The 20,042-nt window shown below is 34.7% G+C and overlaps 3 protein-coding genes across 3 annotated transcripts; 2 read left to right on the top strand and 1 right to left on the bottom strand.

Moving 5' to 3' along the window:
- Positions 1–865: 865 nt before the first annotated feature.
- LOC101265585 (DEAD-box ATP-dependent RNA helicase 13) lies at positions 866–10,385 on the bottom strand. Its single transcript, XM_004247727.5, has 15 exons — positions 10,141–10,385; positions 8,186–8,470; positions 7,183–7,355; positions 6,903–7,097; positions 5,997–6,173; positions 5,064–5,446; positions 4,571–4,751; positions 4,040–4,162; positions 3,846–3,962; positions 3,300–3,404; positions 2,019–2,159; positions 1,797–1,862; positions 1,438–1,590; positions 1,250–1,331; positions 866–1,145 (listed from the first exon to the last, which is right to left on the bottom strand). Exons 1-15 carry the CDS (start codon positions 10,304–10,306, stop codon positions 1,093–1,095), a joined length of 2,400 nt encoding a protein of 799 aa, XP_004247775.1. The 5' UTR covers positions 10,307–10,385; the 3' UTR covers positions 866–1,092.
- Positions 10,386–11,425: 1,040 nt separating this feature from the next.
- LOC101265864 (haloacid dehalogenase-like hydrolase domain-containing protein At2g33255) lies at positions 11,426–17,263 on the top strand. The gene is made up of 5 exons (XM_004247728.5): positions 11,426–12,052; positions 12,139–12,181; positions 13,680–13,740; positions 15,949–16,083; positions 16,468–17,263. Exons 1-5 carry the CDS (start codon positions 11,704–11,706, stop codon positions 16,630–16,632), a joined length of 753 nt encoding a protein of 250 aa, XP_004247776.1. The 5' UTR covers positions 11,426–11,703; the 3' UTR covers positions 16,633–17,263.
- A 350-nt stretch (positions 17,264–17,613) lies between these two features.
- LOC104649401 (uncharacterized) lies at positions 17,614–19,007 on the top strand. Its single transcript, XM_010328492.4, has 2 exons — positions 17,614–18,420; positions 18,722–19,007. Exons 1-2 carry the CDS (start codon positions 17,656–17,658, stop codon positions 18,728–18,730), a joined length of 774 nt encoding a protein of 257 aa, XP_010326794.1. The 5' UTR covers positions 17,614–17,655; the 3' UTR covers positions 18,731–19,007.
- Positions 19,008–20,042: the final 1,035 nt, after the last annotated feature.

A 20,042-nucleotide genomic window follows, 5' to 3' on the forward strand; every position in this document is an offset into this window, starting at 1 on the left:
TACAATTGCAGTGAAATACAATTTTCTCTAGCTTTATACAATAGAAGAGTATATATTGTGTTTCTGTTTTTGTATAAAGCGAAAGAAAAACATATATGTTCTTGCTATACACTTATAATTATGAAATATACATATATTTTAATTCGATTCAACTGTATGCAAAGCAAATTATACAATTGCAGCGAAATAGGCAAGTGAATTATACAATTTAAGCCAGCGAATTATACAATTTAGGCCAACGAATTATACAATTGTATATGTATAGCGAATTATACAGTTTTATATTTGTTATGGAGCGCAATTATGCAAACTTTGCTATAGCATACAAATATGAATTTTTTGTTTGCTATATGTGAAAGTTGCCCTTCTTTTATTACTTTATTAATCACTAGATCATATAAACGTAAAAGATGAAATACTTTAAATTAAATATGAGTAAGTTGAAGTATGATTTTGTATATTGAACCAAAACTTAGTTCATTGTAATTGGTGACAAAACTAACCTATGAAAACATGATATTTTTTGTTGTCCAATCCATTCAATGATCTATTTATTTATTGATCAGTTCTATTTAACATGTGCAATATAATCATTTAAATTTATCTCTAAAAGTTCAATTAATATAATAGCCCAAATTTATTCATAAAAGTTTTTAAAACAAATGGACGGTTCAATAATCAACGTAAGCGTGGACGAGTTGGAAGGGTTGTGATAATATCGTTACCTCTAGGTTAGAAAAGGATATAATATACGTCACACATTACCCCCTACCTTTGTGAGATAGTAGAGGTTATTTCTGATATACGACTCGAAATTTCACATTAATCAAATTACCTAAACTGAAATAAACATTCAAGAAGATACTTTCAAGAAATTCCTCTTGTACATCTCACTGAATATTTGATTTCAAAACCAATTATCAGATATAAATATATAGTTTTTACAACATGATTTGGCCTTTTTTTAACTTAAAACTGTAAACTACAAAATTGGCTGAGTGATATATAGTTATCGAATTTCATCATAGTCGTTTACATGAGCATAGAGAATCTATACCCGAGTTCGAATCCTCTAAGAGAATAGACAAAGACTCACTCTTTTCCTTGAAGTTTTTTCTTCTGTTTTCGTCGTTGTTCGCGCAAACCTGTGAAAAGGAAACAGGACAGAGATGATAAGAATTGAGGTTGGAAGATAAAACGGAAACAGAAGATGTCGATGATAATGATCAGAGAGCGGAGAGGGGAATACGTTTTTTGGTTTCTCTCCTCTTTCTCCTTAACTCGGTTATATCTCTCCGTTTTTCAGCCATATCCTTCAGATTCAACTTAGTCTGCGAGTGTAAAAGGGGCAGAGTAGGCAGAGTTTAGGAACAAAGTAGCATTAACGTCTGTTTTGTTGAGATATAGTACGTATACAAACGACTACTTCTATATTACCTCTGGACCAGCACTCCTAAGTGCCTGGAGGGGCTCGACACAATCCTGACCAATGACGATCATTTTCTTCCTTTTAACATCTCCGGAATTATTTGAATTTTTCTGTCTAGCTAATTCCTCCAGCTGGTTCTGAAGGAGAGGTGAAACACCAGCCTGAAAAGAAAATCAAATCATTTTAGACTAACACACGAAGAGATGCGTGCGTCCTAAATAAATGTCATCGAACCCCCCCAAAGAAAACGATTGTGTTATTTATTACTTGAACCACATAGCTTAGGAAGAAACAATAGCTATATAAGGATGGGTTTGGAAGAAATAGCAGCCATTCCGAGAAACATCACATTACTGTGAGAACTTACCCCAGCCAAGTAGCGTTTTGAGAATGTTTTGGGTTGCAATGGCCGTGAAAGAAGACTTTTTAGTTCCTGCAGTTTAAAAAAAGTTAAATATTTCAGTATACATCAGTCTTAAGACCCTTTGTGGTCCGACGCTTTCTGGACCCTGCACATTGTAGGAGCTTAGTGCACCAGGCTGCCCTCTTTTTAGATATTAATATCAGAAAATTTCATAATCAGAATGACCTCTTGTAGATTAGTTAGTTGAGCAGATGTGGCTTTCTTTCGCTTATGATTGTTCACTCTTTCCTCCTCACTATCATTATCTTCCAAATCTAGTTCCATTAATTCAGCACTTCGCTCAAGCCAATTTTTCTTGGCCTTGTCCTGGAAAAAAAAAGGAAACTAACCATGAACGAAATGTATAAACGTGAATACAAGTTACCGGCGGCAATAGGAGGAAACAATATTCTGGAACTTTAAGATCAAGTTACTCAGTGGATACAGAGAAAACAGTTTGCTAAATAGGTTATTTTCCTTTAGATTGTGAATACCACCCATCAAATAGGACAAATTTGTATTAGCCGATCCCCAACTAGCTTGGCGAAGCGTAGTGGTGGATGTTGCTTAAAGCAAACACCTTCTGAAAACCAAAACCCAAGGGCAGGGCCCATCAGTGGCTATTTCCTACTTTGCTCCCTCGGTAACACGAAATTTCCTTACCAGTTACCACGAAGCTATTCCTTGTTTTGGGTTAATGCAGATAAGTTAGTAAACATTTTTGCAAGGAACCCAATAAGGGAGAAGTTTCCAACTACTTCCAGCAGATTCTTTCTTACTAAAGGAAGATCAATTAAGAGTTCTTTTATACCTAACATATACGGTACAAATCCCAAAAGAAAGAAAAAATATCTCACTAAACACTAGCAAAAATCCTTCTTTTAAGCTCTTTATGGAATTTAAAGCAGAATAGAATAAGATTTCTGAAAGGAAAACCACTTATTGTATCATAACCATGTTAATTTGTCCCAAAAAAAAAAGATAAACCAATAAGGTGGAAGTTTTCAACTTATTGTGTTAGATTCTTCTTAGCAAAACAAGAATCATCGTATCTTCACTATTTTGTATCCACGGAAAACATTTACACATCTTTATCCCTTCATTGATAATTCAAAACAGTATACAGCATTCTTCCTAAAAAAGAAATTACTAATTGTCTAGTAACCAAGTTGGTATGTCCAAAAATGTGAAGGAATTCAATGTTCAATAAAGTGAGGCTAACAAGAAGTATATGGAAAACAAGATGAAATCTTTCACTTGTCAAAAGCTACGTTTTTTGATTCAGCAGACTATAGTGAAGAACATTAGCTGCTTAAGAACAAAAGAGGCTTCTGAAGTATAAAGTAAATGGCATTATCAAGAAAAATGCATTTCAATCATCATAGTTAGATTGGTCAGAGAGACTCATGACCATAGCATAGGAAGAAGCATTTTAACACTCAGAGATACGTGGGACCAGAAGATCACCTGAGAGTCCTTTCGGGAAATCTTGTCTATTTGACGTGCAAGGGATAATCGCTTCATAACTTCAGGCATGTATGACATTTCTAAGGGAAACCGCTGGAAGTTATCCTGGAAATAGCAACAATATCCATTAGTGCAAAACATTGCTACTCGAATAGAGCTTTCACAAAAAATAAAAAAGAGGGTTAAATGTAAAGACAAGAGGGAGAAAAAATAATGTCTTGAATGAGTGTCAACCAAGACAAGCATACAGCTACAATTGACCAACCGAGAAAGATAGAAGCAAGAAACTCTACAACATCAGGAAAGAGAAGCCAGAAGCAGTCTGCTTAGAGGGAAATAATGTCACTGCTCCATCTAATCATTTTGTATATAATACGAAATAATCACAAAAGTTGAAAATCTAAAAGGAAGTACTCGTAAGCTAAAAAATCAATATGTATCGAGTCAACCTCCAAACTGAATGGTTTTCTCCCTTGCGCTCATTTACAGAGGATATGTATCTATAAAAAGAGTATTTGCTCATTCCAGTGGCTATTCGAAGATTACCTTTGAAAACGACCTGCATAAAGCAGCAAACTTTGAGGTATCATTTGGTGTGATTAGAGCAATGCTACATCCATCAGAATGAGCCCTAGCAGTTCTTCCACTTCTATGAACGTAAACCTGCACAACAATTTTCATAGATTGAAATTGTGTACGTGGTAACAAGCTACCAATAAGAAGGCACATTACGAACTTACTTCAGCTGAATGAGGTAGCTGATAGTGAATGACGGTTCGAACACCAGGAATATCCAAACCTCTGGCTGCAACATCTGTAGCAATGAGTATACCATGCTCATGTCCCCGAAACCGGTCAATTGCCTGCATTGAACAAAATGGCTAAGAAGAGAAGGCAACAGAATATAGAACATGTTTAGTAGTTCCATGTTTGTGAGAAGGAAAAGCTCATTGATGCGACAATTGGACAAGATGGAATAAATTGACATCTTCTGTCTTCTCAATTAGAGAATGAAACAATCTCATAGCAAGTGGATAAAATGTCAAGACTGTAGACATAGAAATCCTAACTACTGACTTTTGGCTTATAGCCATAAGTTATAAGCTCATCTAAACAGGCTCTAAATAATTCCAGAACAGATCATTGGTGTACCAATCAAGAGCCACTAGATTGAACATCTCCTCCTTTTCTCCGCGAAAGAATTACTATAGAATTTGAAAGTAAAGAAAATGGAGCATAACCTAAAATGGGAAAGAAATCATAAAAGTGACCTTAAGTCGAGCTCTCTGTTGCATCTGGGCATGAAGTGTCCAGACATTGACGCCAAGGATGCGCAAGAGGGAGGAGATATGGCGTAAAGCTGCAATGGACGTACAGAAGACAATTGTCCGACCTTGTCCATGAACACTCAAAATGTAATACAAATACCCATCTTTATCTTCATCCCTGCAGCTGCGACCCAACAATGGAATGATCAGTTTCACACCAGGGTAGCATGCATGGTGAAAACGAGTACATATTTACAGCAGCAGAAATATGTATGAAGCTTCAGTTTAATATAAACTATAGCAATTTAAAGGAAAGGTATCTCAGACGAAATATATACAAAATTTGCAAACTCTAGGCAAAGATTAAACTTCACAAGCACATAAGCACAAATTATATTGGAAACATGTATATAGAAAGATGAGGTGATGTTAGGCCAATGGCGATAAAGTTGGCACAAATCATTCTCAAAAGAAAAAACAAGAAATACCAACTTACTCTATAAACGACTCCTCGAGCTTGTTGGCTAGAATTGATGCATTAGTCAGATCAATGATTGCCGCATCTGCCCTCATTCCTGCTCTCTCAGACAGAGTTTCTATTGAATTCAACTCATCGTTTGCTTTTGATTTTTGTGATCCACGCTTTAGCTTCTTCCTGAAATCGGCAGACAAAGCAATGGTTGCAGAAAACACAAATGTTTGCCTTTTCTTTCTTTGGACACTGGAAACTGTTTCACAATTTTGTGATTTCTGAGAATCGTCATCAGTCGATTTATTAGCCATAGGAAGCATGTCAACTATAGACTGCAACTCGTGGAAATGGCCATTTTCTATCATCCGATCGGCCTCATCCAGCACAAAAAATGACAGTGAGTGCAACTGCAGAAGCAAAAAAGAAACTAATATCATCCACTCTATAGAACGGATAGAAACATGGGAATGCATGTTTCAACCTACTATAACAAATGTGGAATAACTGAAAAGGACCATTCAGATTATCAGGTGTCATGAGAAGCGACAACCAATAATTGATGGACAGCTAGTCTTAAGCATCACAATCCGTAGTTTGAAGTTATTCACAATTGAGTTGCAATTATTAAGCAAAAACCAGGTAACAGACACCCCCAGTGAACAATCTTACTAGGACTCGCATTCTACGTTAGAGTAAACCTTCAACCAGTTGAAACAGAGGATTTTGAGGGGTACACTAACATAAATAATTTTATATCATGAAAAGAACAGTTCATACAAAAATCTATTTCATAGATTAAGAGGCAGAATCAACTCTCTCTATCTTTTGCCAGCTTAGCCAAAAGATCGTTGTCTTTTTTCCTTTCTCCCTCCTTTTTCTTTTAGGCTGGAAGAAGGGAGACATATGAAGAGTCACCTTGTGAAACAATCCTATCACGTGTCATAAATTGCCACTAACCTCCACGAGATGAGTTTCACCACCAGACATAAGCTCCCAAAGCCTCCCCGGAGTTCCGACAACAATTTCAGGCCTTGTTTTCAAAAGTCTTTCTTGTTTTTCACTTGACATTCCACCAACAATAGGGACAACCCTAAAATTTGAATGTTTTGCTGCTTCCTTCAGATGATCAGTGACCTGGAGAGAAGAAATAATTAGAAATTAAAAAAAAATAAAATGATGAGCAAGAAACTGCAAATGAGAAGCCCCTCACAATGTGCAATCAAAATGAGTTGCAGTAAACTAACCCAGCACCATAGCCAAGTCTACAGATATAAATAGCACTGGCCGGGCAAAAATATCGAATAACAAAAGGAAAATCCAACTAGGTTAACAAGAACTGCAGTGCAAATAAAACATGAAGTCCACATTCCATTCTGAAGGACTTAAACAGGATAGTAGCAGCAAATAGGAACACCCAAACTTGACATAATAAACCATAAGTTAAGCATATATTCTTTTCCTCTTTTTTCTGTTTTTTCCCTAGTGTTGGTTGGATAAGGGGGACTACAGGAAATAATATCCTGAACTTGATGCAACACATAGTAAGCCTCAGCATCAATAAATTTTAGTTACTGTGACATTATCACCTTCATCTTGATCGAAAGAGATTCCTGGGTGATTACTTAGCAATGCTTGGCGCCAACGGCGTGAAACCCAGAAGGAAAAACTTGTCAAACTGCTGTTTTTCTACTACTATACATATTTTGAACAAGCATTTGGGGCCAGAGACATGCATACATATATTTTTATTTTTTTATGAAGCGACGTACAAATATAAATGTGTGTGTGTGTGTGTGATGTCAAGATATCAGCTTATTATTTTGAAATAATATACGAAAACAGTTGTAACATGAGAATTATCACCTGAAGGGCAAGCTCTCTTGTAGGAGTAATAATTAGAGCGCGGAGGAGACCTGCGGAGGCAACTTTATCATCCAATTCTCCATTTTCTGGAAGCTGCCTTTCGGCCTTTTCTCGCTCCTCAAGCAGACGTTGAAGAATGGGCAGACCAAATGCCAGTGTTTTCCCAGAACCTGTCTCTGCAGCACCCACAACATCCTGGCACACAAAACAACCAGCATAAATATCATGGTATATGACATCATCTCCAGTGAGATACCTTGATTTTTATCACATAACCAACCTTTCCTTGGTGAGAACCTGCAGGAATGCACGCTTGTTGTATTGGTGTAGGTTCTTTGAACTTGAGCGCGTATATCGATTTCATGAGCAGTGGATGAAGTCTCAGTTCATTCCATGCATAATATTCAGTTTCATCTACTGAATCTTGTTCTTGGTCATCATTTCCATCAGTGACTGTTCGAGTCAGATTTCAAAACGAGAATTAATACCAAATCATAAGAGAAGTCTTCAACGTGAGATCATGTTGCAATGATAAAACCAATGGACGAGATCCTAGTCAGTCGTTCAGAAAGAGTAATTAAGGACTCTATTGACTGCAACATTAACTCACACCAGTTTCTTTTCCAAATAAACATATTAGTCTACTCCAAATTCGTGCAAGTTAACATTGTCTATATATAAAAACAGTTAAACGGAAGTAGGTCAAAAGCTTTCTAGTGAGCACCACTCGCAGCAATAGAATATTTAGAAGAACTTGTAGGAATAGCAAGTATATGAAAGTATGCCTACTGTTTTTCTTTTTTCTTTTATATTTATAACAATTAGAAACCTGATGAATGGCCAATAAATTGAGGGAAAGAATCACATATCCTTCTGGTCTAACTCCTTGCATTTACCTTGCATTCTTCCAACATTCAAGCAGAGGTAAAATTTCTATTTTATTACTGGAACTGAATTCAACTGACACAATATATATCACTTACAAAGCCATTTCAAGAACCCAAAACACAGAACATAGCTTAGTGAAACAATAGGTCAAGATATTAAAGAATTGACATCCAGTAAATACCTAACTAACAATAAAATTGTTGAAAGATTCGCCAATGTGATTAAAGGTTGTTACCCATAGACATTCACTTGAAATTGACCGACTGATACCAGAATTTCAGGAATTATGAAAACATCCAGAGACTCAATGAAAGAACAAGTTAGCATTATACTAAACTTAAAAATTGAGAAGCCTTTACAAAAAGGAAAATATCAGATTTTAATGCAACACTAACCAGCTGGCGGCTCTTCATTTCCTTCAGCTTCATTTACAGCATCTTTATTGATCTTATCTTTCTTCTTCTTCTTCATCTTCTTTTTCTTCTTTTGTTTCGTTTCCTTTTCCACCTCTTCAATCTCCTCTTTGCTCTCACCCTTAGCTTCACCATTCAATTCCTCATTTTTTGTATCTACTTTCTGTTTCTTCGGTTTTGTCTTCCCCTTTTCTTCACTTCCACCAGATGATTTGGCAATACCCAAATTGTACTCTGATTCATCGATCTCTTCAAGACATAAAAAACCTACACTCAAAACACCCAAACCTGTGTCAGTCCTTGGAACCCAAAATTATTTGTGCTCAACAATCCAAATCAACAAACACATATGTTTTAACTAACAACAGGGGAAAAAATCAACAGAATACAAGAAAGCTTAACGACTAATGCAAAAATACTCCGACAGCTATTGTTACGTTAATGTTTGCAATCTCCTAGGATGTGCAATTTCTTAAATTCGCAACATAACCACTCGAAAAAAGTTGTTCTTTAAAAAATAATTTCCAACAGATATAAGGCCAAAAACATGGATCATTTCTGCCAAGAGAATACAACAGCAATGACAACAGCAATAATAACTACACCACAACCCCAAGCTAGCTGACGTTGGCATATGAATCCTCAATATAAAAAATGTTCTGTTTTGGTCCATAATATAGGCTAACTATTCCATCTTTCACGAAATGCTAGATTTTTTATTTGACAATAAGAGTATACATACTGAAAATTTCAACTGTGAGCTTTCTGTAAACTCTCTAAAATTTCAGCAGATCCTAAAAGAGGTTAATGTAAAAAGGGAGAAACAAAGTGGCTTTCTTCGAACTCCTTGAATCCAATTTTTTTTTTTGAAACTGTAACATATTCCTTGAATCCAATTTGAACTAAATTATTTATCTTCCCCAAGAGACAATAAGCCAAAAATCCACTCTTTATATTGTTGCTAAACCTGCAAGTTTATACAAAAACAATCTCTACCCAATTGTGGGGTTTCTCAAAAACTATTGGAAAAGAACAAAATAACTGATTCAATGCAAAAGGTCAGAAAAATAAACCTCCTTCAAGCTCGTTGAATCCAATCTGATCTAAATTATTCATCTTCCCAAGAGACAATAAGCTAAAAATTCAATCTTTATACACTATCAATCCCTCTCCAATAATGGGGTTTCTAAAATACTAATAGAAAATAACAATACAGCTGATTAAATGCAAAAGGGCAGAAAAATAAACCTCCTTCGAACTCATTGAAGCAAACCTGGTCTAAATTATTCATCCTCCCCAAGAGACAATAAGCTAAAGATCCAATCTTTATACAATAACAATCCCTATCCAATTATGGGGCTACTCAAAGACTATCAAATAGAAACAATACAGCTGATTCAATGCAAAAAGGCAGAAAAATAAACCTCCTTCGAACTAATTGAAGCTAATCCGGTCTAAATTATTCATCTTCCCCAAGAGATAATAAGCTAAAAATCCAATATTTATACAATAACAATCTCTATCCAATTAAGGGGCTTCTCTAGAGTTATCACAAAAGAACAATACAGATGATTCAATGCAGAAGGGCAGAAAAACAAACCTCCTTATAGCTCATTGAAGCCGATTTGGTCTAAATTAGTTATCTTCTCCTAGAGACAATTAGCTAAAAATAACAATCCCTATCCAATTTGGGGTTACTTAAAAACTATCAAAAAGGAACAATACAGCTGATTCAATGCAAAAGGCAGAAAATAAACCTCCTCATAGCTCATTAAAGCCAATCTGGTCTAAATCACTTATCTTCCCCTATAGACAATAAACTAAAAGTTCAATCTTTATACAATAACAATCCATATCCAATCATGGGGTTACTCAAAAACCATCAGAAAACAACAATACAGCTGAATCAATGCAAAAAGACAGGAAAAAAAAGAAACCTCCTTCAAGCTCATTCGAGCCAATAAGGAAAGAGAAGGCATCATCTTTCTCTGTAAGTGTTGGATTCCAATTAAGTGAGTTGATTCGCTCAAATTCTTCTGATTCAACTCTGCTTCGTTTCTTTGTTTTCTTTGTTCTCTTTTTATCTGAAATTTGAGAAGCCATTGCTACACAGAGCTCAAACACAGGGTTTAGCAACAAGCATTTAGGGCTTTACCCTTTTTCGATTTATATTACTTTTCGTAAATTACAAATACATCCACACTAGTTTTTGATAGTTACACATACATCTCCTTTAGTTTTCGGAATGTGAAACTTTTTGGTATAATATATAAACGTGTCATTTGATTTGGTCTCGATACGCATTCATGTTATCTCGCTTTAGAAATATACAATTAAACACTTAAACTTGTATAAAATCGAATATGTAGATACACCAATATTGTATCTGCTTATTTAACTTATACGAATTAAAATGTCTGTTCCTGCAGACCTAAAATTGATGGACATATATATTAACGAAAATTCAATTAAAAAATATATTATATATTACGCCAAATAAAAGAAATTGTTATACCTGATAAAAATAACAATGCACCTTAAAATTTACTAAAAAATGGATAAAATGATCATAGATTTATAATTATCATCAAAGTATATGCTAATTAATTTAAACACTTTTAGTCTTTTAAATTGGCCTTGTACAAAAATTTAAGAATTCTTTCTACTAATCGTTTATAAGAAATGTGAAAGAAAAATTTCTAATATTGTTGATCTATTTTTTGGTGTCTAATATATTTCCTTTTTTAATAAAATAAATTTGTAACATGAAAAAAAAGAAATTAAGAGAGAATTAATTGGTGAAATTAGAACTAAAGGAAATTAAAAAAATCAACGAACTGAATTATTAAGTTTCTTTTTTAAAGTCTAGCACAAATTTTATATGCAATTTTTAGAATTTAACAAACTCTTTCTTAATATTTTCGATTAAATCTTCATTTTTACAATTTTCATCAAAATTTAAGATATAAAATTTATTACTCAAAGAAGATCATAAAATGTTTAGTTTTTAACAAACAAAGGATCCAAATTTACTTCCAAACCAACATGAGTCATAGTAAGTATATATTAATCTTTAATAAGAGATTTTGTATATATATTTTTTTGGATATCGAGTTATTTTTATTAAAGTGTTTAAAATATTCAATGTAGAACTAACGCAAAATGAGAAATAAAAAACGCTACTTCCAAACATAAACTGTCATTTTTATCATTTTCTCTTTTATTCACCAAAAATCATAAGAAAACAGTTTCGAAAATAATCTATAAGAAGTTACAAAATAAAATCATGTACAATAAATTTATATGATAGAAATCTTTCTTCGAACCCTATACTTAGCGGGAGCTTTATCGCATCTTTGTCATCTTCTCCAACAAACCAAATCTTTAAAAAAAATCCCTTTTTTTTTCTCTTTCCACTGATCAGTGCCACTTGTTTTTCTTTGCTAAAATCACACAGCCCATTGAAACCTCTCACCATTCATTATCTGCAGAATAAATAAATGCATCTTCTTCTGTCAAAAGCTTCCCTTTTTTTCAATCCAAGAGTTATTTTTTCTTCTTCAACAACAATGGCTACATCTACTTCAATTTCTGTTTCTTCAAAACCCCGTTTAAAGGGTATTGTATTTGACATGGACGGAACCCTAACGGTCCCTGTTATTGATTTTCAGGCCATGTACAGGGCTGTTCTGGGTCATGATGAATACCTTGCTGTTAAATCTAAGAACCCTTCTGGGATTGATATTTTGCACCACATTGAAAGTTGGAGCCCTGATAAGCAACGTAGGGCATATGAGGTTATTGCTGATTATGAAAAACAGGGTCTTGATCGACTCCAGATTATGCCTGGTGAGGTTTTTTGTGTTTGGGGGTAAAAATTGAGTCTTTTTTTTTTTAGTTTGTGGGTGTTTTTGACATTTTGATTTTGGTTTCAGGTGCTGCTGAACTTTGTAGTTTTCTTGATTCTAGGAATATTAGGTAAGACTGACTTATGGAATGTAGATTTTTGTCATTAGTTTTTAGTAAGTTACAGAGTTTGGTATCTCAAGCATTTCTAAAGGTTATTTGAGCATCTCTATTAGTTGCTATGTCTCCTTTACTGTATTTTCGAACTGCTTTGATATGCATTACTTGAGTTGAGGGTCTTTCGGGAGCAGTCTCTCTACCTCGTCGAGGTAAGGGCACTTTGTCGTCCTTAGTCCTCACATGTGCGATTACATTGAGTATGTTGTTGTTGGACTCAAATAGATCCAAAAGATATGGAGGATTCATATAGCTGAACTCAAGTACTTAATTCATTGCTCTTTTGTTTTCATGTGGAGGGGGTAATGGTATATAGTTGGGGAATGGAAAGGGAGAGTTGGGGTGAGAATTAAGCTTGTAGCTTAAGGATGGAAAGGAAGCTCCCACTTAAATTTTATTTACGATGTAATGTTTCTTGTGAGCTATGTGAGCTTTTCTCTTTGTTCAGTTCCACGATGACCAGTTTGAGCATTTTCCTACATCAAAGTAGTTATGGTTCCTGTCTGTCTCTCTCTTGACTTTGCCATCTGTTTTATAGTGTCCATTTCATGGCCTAAGATCTAATGTGCCTAATCTTTCTTTATCAATCCTTAACTTTGCTTATTCTTTGAAAAGTTTCCATCTTGAGGTGTGGTTGAGAGTTAAATTGCTTCATGCGATGAGGACACAGGGTATGCAGATCGGCCAGTTCTTTTAAACCAAGAAATCCAGTGTTCTCAAATCTCAACACCAACTGGAAGATCATGGACCTGCTTCTCTACCCATTTCTACTCAAATACGAGACCTCGTTCACTAGTCTGGATGTACGGTTACTGCACATTCCTCTTTGTACTACCTTCGGCTTCGCTAGTGAACCAAAGCCCTGATATGCAAATTGGCCAGATATTTTTTCCATTCTTTTGAGTACTTACTACAATATAATTCCCTGGCAATTTCTTGACATTCCTCTCATGTGTAAAACTTTTCTCTCAATTTAGTGGTCTTTTACTATTAGACTTCTGTTTTGTACTGTCTAAGGATGTATCACTTACTGTTTTACTCCTTTTTGACTGTCATGAGGATGTATCCAAATTATATTCAAATTGGTGTTGGAAAACTTCTCAAACTTAACTCTCTTGCGACAAAATTGTATACTTGTGAGTTAAATTTGCTTATATCTGTTAGAGGCATCTTACGTTATTTCATGCCCTTCCACCTTCAATCTCATTATTTTATGCCCTTCACTGCGGATGGATTCCCTTGGACCACACTTCTGATTCAATGAGAGAGATGACATATTTAAGGAAATGCTTCACATTTATGTGTTTGTGGTACTGGACAGATTTGATAAATGCTTCCCTCTTGTTAAGAAATACTGATATTGACTAAATGTAAAAGAAGAAGAAGGTTGTTATTTCATGTTTCTGGCTCTTCGTAAGAGAATAATTTAATTGTTTTGTGAATTCTATTACAGAAGGGGATTAATCACTAGAAATGTCAAAGATGCAGTTGACTTGTTTCATGAACGCTTTGGAGTAAGTATTTTTCCTTTCAGTTAAATATATGAAACAATTATTTTGGCATGAATTATATGTTGATATTGTATGCTGAAGTAAGTGAACAGGGGTAATTGGACTTTCCAAAAATAAAAGCCCATCCTAGTTCTATATAGGGATGAAACAAGAATCATCACTGCATAGGAGAAGGAAGAATATATCTTCTTTCTTATGCTTAAGTTTCTTTAGTTTGTGAAGTAAAGACAAATAGGAAAACCGAATGGATATTCAATATTAAAATAAATCTTCTCCACTCATTACCAGTCAGAGGATCACGAGCTGCTAAAGGTCGTGATGGCCTAAGATATTTGCGCAAATAGTGTGGTGGAGAATCTATACTTTTGTTATAGTCAAATAGAGAAGGGTAGCTCAACTAGAGGATGTATGGTTTCCATCACTAGTATGTTGCTCTAAGCTCCATTGTCATTTAGGGGAAGAAGGTATAGACAGTTCTGAGCTTATGAGAAGCAGATAACATGCTCAATTCATCTCTTTACAGGATCCGCCTTGTGGCTGAACAAGGATTTAAAAGATAATCTAAGACGCTTTTGTAACATTATGTAGAATTTCATGTAGCTGACACATGTAACACGGCCTCTTTCTGCTTTGTTAGCAAAATTAAAGGAAAGATAAGACTAAATCTGTAAATGATATTTAAAAGAAAAATAAGAGACTTTTTTCATGAAAAGAAACATGCAAACCTAGTAATAAGCAGAGATATGGGTGAAGTTGCAGTGAATTCATCTTCTCACTAAAAGTGAGAAAAAATCCCTGAGAGATTAAATTTTCTTGATCTTCTATCTACTTGGGTCCCGCTGTAGGTAGCTCACAAGTTATAAAACCAATGCAAAATCGTTCTGAATAGTCACAAGGAACTGTTCACTCCAGCTCTTAAATCCAATTGTTTGCTTGCTTTTTAGTAGTTTGCAACTGCAAAACTTTCTAGGATGCTCATGCATTTCTTTTGAGATAACACTTCTTTCAGCATTTAGGTAGCCAGCCATGTACTTTCTAAGATATTGTTATAGTTGGTTGATTCAACTGAGCTTAATGTGGCTGGTCAACCTCAACTTCAGTTCTGTGTCTGAGTAGATAATTACTGTGCCGTGTGAAATCCTGACAAATAATAGGAAGCATTGCGCGCCAGTTATCAGTGCCAGTATGGATGTGCTCAAAGAAGGGTCCACTCATGAATGATATTGTAGAGTAGTTTGCATTCTGGATAAGAATTTTGGAAAGAAAACACCCTATGCGCAAAAATTGCACTAATTCAAAGGTAAAAAAAGAGTGGAAATAATGCTGAAACAGTGCCGAGCCTGCAATACCTAGGCTTTAATACTTCAATAAATTTGTCCCCCCCCCCCCCGATTTATGTGTGGTATTTTTGCTCATCTTTTTGTATTCAGAAGTAGGCCCCCATGGCTTTGGTCTAGTGGTATGAATGCAAAATGTGATTATATGATGTCATGTGTGGGTGCACGTGACAAGTTTGAACTAACCCCAAACAAAAGATCGGTATTTAAATGGATAAGGGTAGAGAGTTAGGCACATTATCCACTGAGTTTCAAACTGTGTGCCACTGGCAGTCGAGGATTTCTCGTTTATAAAAAAAATCAGAAGAATCTAAAAAGGACAAGCCTCCTAATCTTTTCTGTTTTCCATCTGCGCAGGCACTATCTGCAGTTATTGAATCTCATTATTTGGAAATTAAAGATGGTGTTTGGATTGGGAAACAGTTTAGGGAGAATAGTCTTTTGGTTAGGTTTCCAGAGAACAGTTTTCTGAAGTGAACATATCCAAGAGGAGGAAATCTAATATGCATAGTAGTGTCTGAGTCCAAGAATGAGTGGACAAACTTCCCTTTCCCATCCTATTATTTAGTATCTTTCAGAATGAAAGAATAAGAGGTCATTTGCTTTAATTTTCTGGCCCCTTAGAATCTTGAATTCTAACTTCTAGAAAAAAAGGTAGCTTGAAATTTGAGTGGATTCTCCAGGTGTCTAAGGAAGCTTGATCTCTGAGTGGAGTCTCCAGGTGTTCCACTTATGGTTAATCGCCTGAGAAAAGAAATCTCTCCATTTCTGCTATAATATACCTCTCACCTCAGCTCAAGCTGTACGTTTAGTTCAATAGTCTTTATTACGTATACCATATAAAGCTCAAGTATAGAATCTCTTTTTGATACAGGTGAAATTTTCTCCTGCACTGAGCAGAGAATATCGTCCATACAAACCAGATCCAGCTCCATTGCTGCACATTTGTTCAACTTGGGAAGTTCAATCTAATGAAGTAATGATGATTGGCGACAGCCTTAAAGATGATGTGAGTTTCCTCTCAAGCTGACCGCCTTCTTCTCTTTCACGTCCACTCTTTGCAATAGGTGACTCAATGCATCGCTGTGAAAGATGTGACATTTTCCTTCGACTAAGTTCTTAACTAATTCATATAGGTAGTAATTGTGCTTGGCATATGATACTCAAAGCAATTTTCTGCTCGATCTAACTTTTGCTTGATCGTTAGCAGTTCTTAGCATACGAGCTTTGGCTCCCACCTCTAAGTTGTTAGTTTTATGATTTCTTGAGCCTTGTGAACTCTTTTTTTCGTTCATGCATGTCAGTCGTCATGCCATTTAGGAAGTCATGGTAAAATTCTAAGATATGTGTTGTTACTTACTTCCAATGAATATTTTTCGAGTTTGATATACAGGTTGCTTGTGGCAAACGAGCTGGAGCTTTTACTTGCTTGCTCGACGAAAGAGGAAGGTATGATGCCCCAGAATATGCAAACGTTCAACACAAACCAGACTATAAGGTGTCTTCTCTTGTTGAGGTTCAGTCACTACTAGAAAGAGATTTCGAGCTGACATCTTGATTTTTGCAAATCTTTGGAACCCCTCCTGGCCTGGCTGAGCAACGAGACATGGTTTACCCTCGTAAGCCTCCACGTAGCATTCCTGCATACACGTTTCTTTTGGTTTCTGCAAGATCATAGGAATTAGATTGCAGCTTTGCTCAAGTGAGATGATCATAATTCATTTTTCAAGCCAGAAATGGGGAATATGAGTTGTTTTTGTTCACTCTTGGTGGTGAAACTGGTGATTTACAGAGACTTTGTATCGATTTAGCCTGGTTCGTTGTGGGTGACATAGTCACGAGACCATGACTGTGTTTTCGTATGAAGTGTTCTTGTCATCTCTTTGCTCGTAATGGAAGCTCTAGCTCAGCTCTTCCACGCGAATAGTAGCTAAGATTTCTTAGAAATAATTGTACTTGTTAGTGCAATGATTTTCACAAGCTAGTCTCAGTTTTTGTTCTCTTTTTTTGGTATCTCGAGACGACTCACAACCTCTGTCACATCCTCTGTCCTTTGTCATGTATGCAACTTTTTTATTTTTCATTTCCTTTTGTATTCCAACATAGTAGATCAAATTGCATAGTTCATATGTATATATTGGTGGATGAACATTAGCAAGTATTGTTAAATGCTCCTCTTTTCACAACAATACGATAGTTCAAGTATGAGAAACTACGAGAATAATTCTAAGACTATTGATTAGAAAGGACATGACGAAAAATGTGGCGTTTCAAACTACAATCAAGCTTATCTGACTAGAAAATGAGACGACGCTTCATTCATGATCTGTTTATCTAAAGTCATATCCTCGACAGACTGAAAATGTATCGTTGTTAAAACTATGTACATAAGCAATTAATTAAACGATAAATGTATTTAATCAGATATTACGTATATTATATTTATATGAATATTTGAGGGACTAAATGTGCAAAACCGTTAAATTCAACTGCTAACAAAATTCTGTTTATATTGGCGCACTTAATCAGTTCTCTCTTCAAGAAATCAGTTGAATGAAACAGAAAAAAACAGAGCAAAATAATGACTTTCAGTATTCACGGTTGCTCCGCCGTATTCCGCCACCCATCTGCCACCGCCACCGCCACCATAGCTGTCTTCTCCGGTGAAGATTGCAGCATCAAGAACGATACTAATGTCTCTCTGAAGAGAAAATCTATTTCACCGATCTCTTCTCCTTCTGAACCATCCCCGAAAAGGGACACTCTCAATTCACCACCATCCTCCGCCGCCATTGCTGCTGCTAACAATGGTACAGACCCAATTTCACCAATTACTTCACCATCCGCTAAAAGGGTTACTCTCAATTCACCACCACCCTCCACCGCCACTGCCATTGCCGCCGATAAGGATGGTACAAACCCCATTTCACCAAAAACTTCACCATCCCCTGCTTTTTCACCCTTCTCCAAAAGGGTGTCTGAAAAATCACCTTTTGCCACCACCAACGCCGCCGCTGCCACCGCTGCTGATGCCACGGCGACGCCGCCACCGCTCCCGTTTTCAAGATTCACGAAAACGCAGCCGTCAAATAATAACAAAACTCTGCGGCGAACACTATCCGAACCGCCAATTTTCAATTCTTTTACTGATTTCTGTCGTTACATGAATTCCCAGTCACCGGAAAACAGCAAGAACAATCCAATCTCTGTAAAATCAACTCTTCGTAGATCAACTTCTGATCCCACTGCTGCAAAAATTATTCTTGCACCGGCACCGGCACCGGCAACTGCAACTCCGGCACTGACTTCAGGAACAGGGCATGAAAAAACTACAAGAAGAAGCAAGGTAAAATAAATAGGTCTTTTTCTTTTCTTTTTACAGTAAGTTTTTATCGTATTTTATCGAATTTTAAAAATCTTTATTACTTTCTCAAATTTTATTTCGAATCATCAAATGGTACATATACGTTAAGTATTACACGCTAATCTTATTATATTTTGATAAAATTATAGATCACTAGAAAATCTTTATTCCGAAATAAAATTATTTTCTGAATTAAAATAAATTATTACTCATATTTTAATACGAATGATAGTAACAATTTTTATTTATTTAATCTTATTTTTTCATTTTTTTTTAATTATAGAAGTGTTAAAAAGGTGGAAGCTGCTGATAAATTGGCTCTGCATGAAGATGGTTCAAGTCCAACAAGAATTTTTCATTAATTTCATACAAAATAATATTCATGGATATATTTTACATGTTAGTTTTAGTGAAATATATTTTCCCTCTTTTTTTCTTTTTTTGTTCTTTTAATTTGTTAATATCATCTTATATGGGTGATTTAGGAGCATTTTGATCAGGGTGTATATTGATTCGAAAAATAGACGAATTGAATTGATTAATAAAAAAATGGATTACAGACTCGTTTACATTACTTGGTTCATATTAATTTTACGTTATTTTTAGAAATTTAAAATTTATTTTTCTTTAGTGTATCATCTTAAATAGTATTTCTGAATGATTTTTGATGAATATCAAGTTTACACGTAGGGAGATGATTGATATTTTCTTTACTCCTTTCCATTATATAAACATGTATAATATTTTTATTAATAAAATATTTTATTGATATATTAGTGAAATTAATTAATGTTTCATAATCATAATTAAGAACATGCCACATGTATTAAGTTAGTAGTCATATCACATGTCACATGTCAAAAGCATAGCTAACGTTTGATATAAATTATTTTTAAAAAAATTCATTAATTTATAATTAGTTACGATGATTCATCGATATAATTTATAATTTTTTTTTGATATAATATTTTTTATATTTTATGTATAATTTTATATGATTATTACATATTTCAGGATTATAATAAAAAAGATGAATAATATTATTACTCTCGAGAGTTGATAGATAGAATTATAGTTTGGGATATATAACTCATAGTTGATGGAATTTGTTATATAAAAGATATAAATTTGAAGTATTAAAATTTTAAAAGCACTTAACAAAGTATATATTTTGGCCTAAAAATCAAATTTTTTTGCCAAATCCTTTTTCCAAAACTTGACAAAATTTTATGGCAAATAAATTTTGCCAAATTATTTTCTATAAAGTGCTTGCAATATCTATGGTCAAACAAGTTTTTATTCGGTCTTAATTTATGTAGTATTATTTGATTTGATATAAAAAGATAAATATATTTAAAAAAATTAATGTAGAATAAATTTTAATAATTTATATGATTTATGAATTATTTCCTTAATAGCAAAAGAAAATTTTACGAGTGAAAAAAATATCCACTAATTACATGAGAGGTACATTATGAAGTTCATAGCTTTTAAAAGAGTAAATTTAATAAACAAATAAAAAACATGCCGCCATATTTATAGAAAAATACGTGCCGTTATGAATTAAAATTGTATATATTTTAAGAAATATATTCTCCAAATTA

This window comes from Solanum lycopersicum, chromosome 9 (genome assembly GCF_036512215.1).
Source record: "Solanum lycopersicum chromosome 9, SLM_r2.1".
Lineage (NCBI taxonomy): Eukaryota > Viridiplantae > Streptophyta > Magnoliopsida > Solanales > Solanaceae > Solanum > Solanum lycopersicum.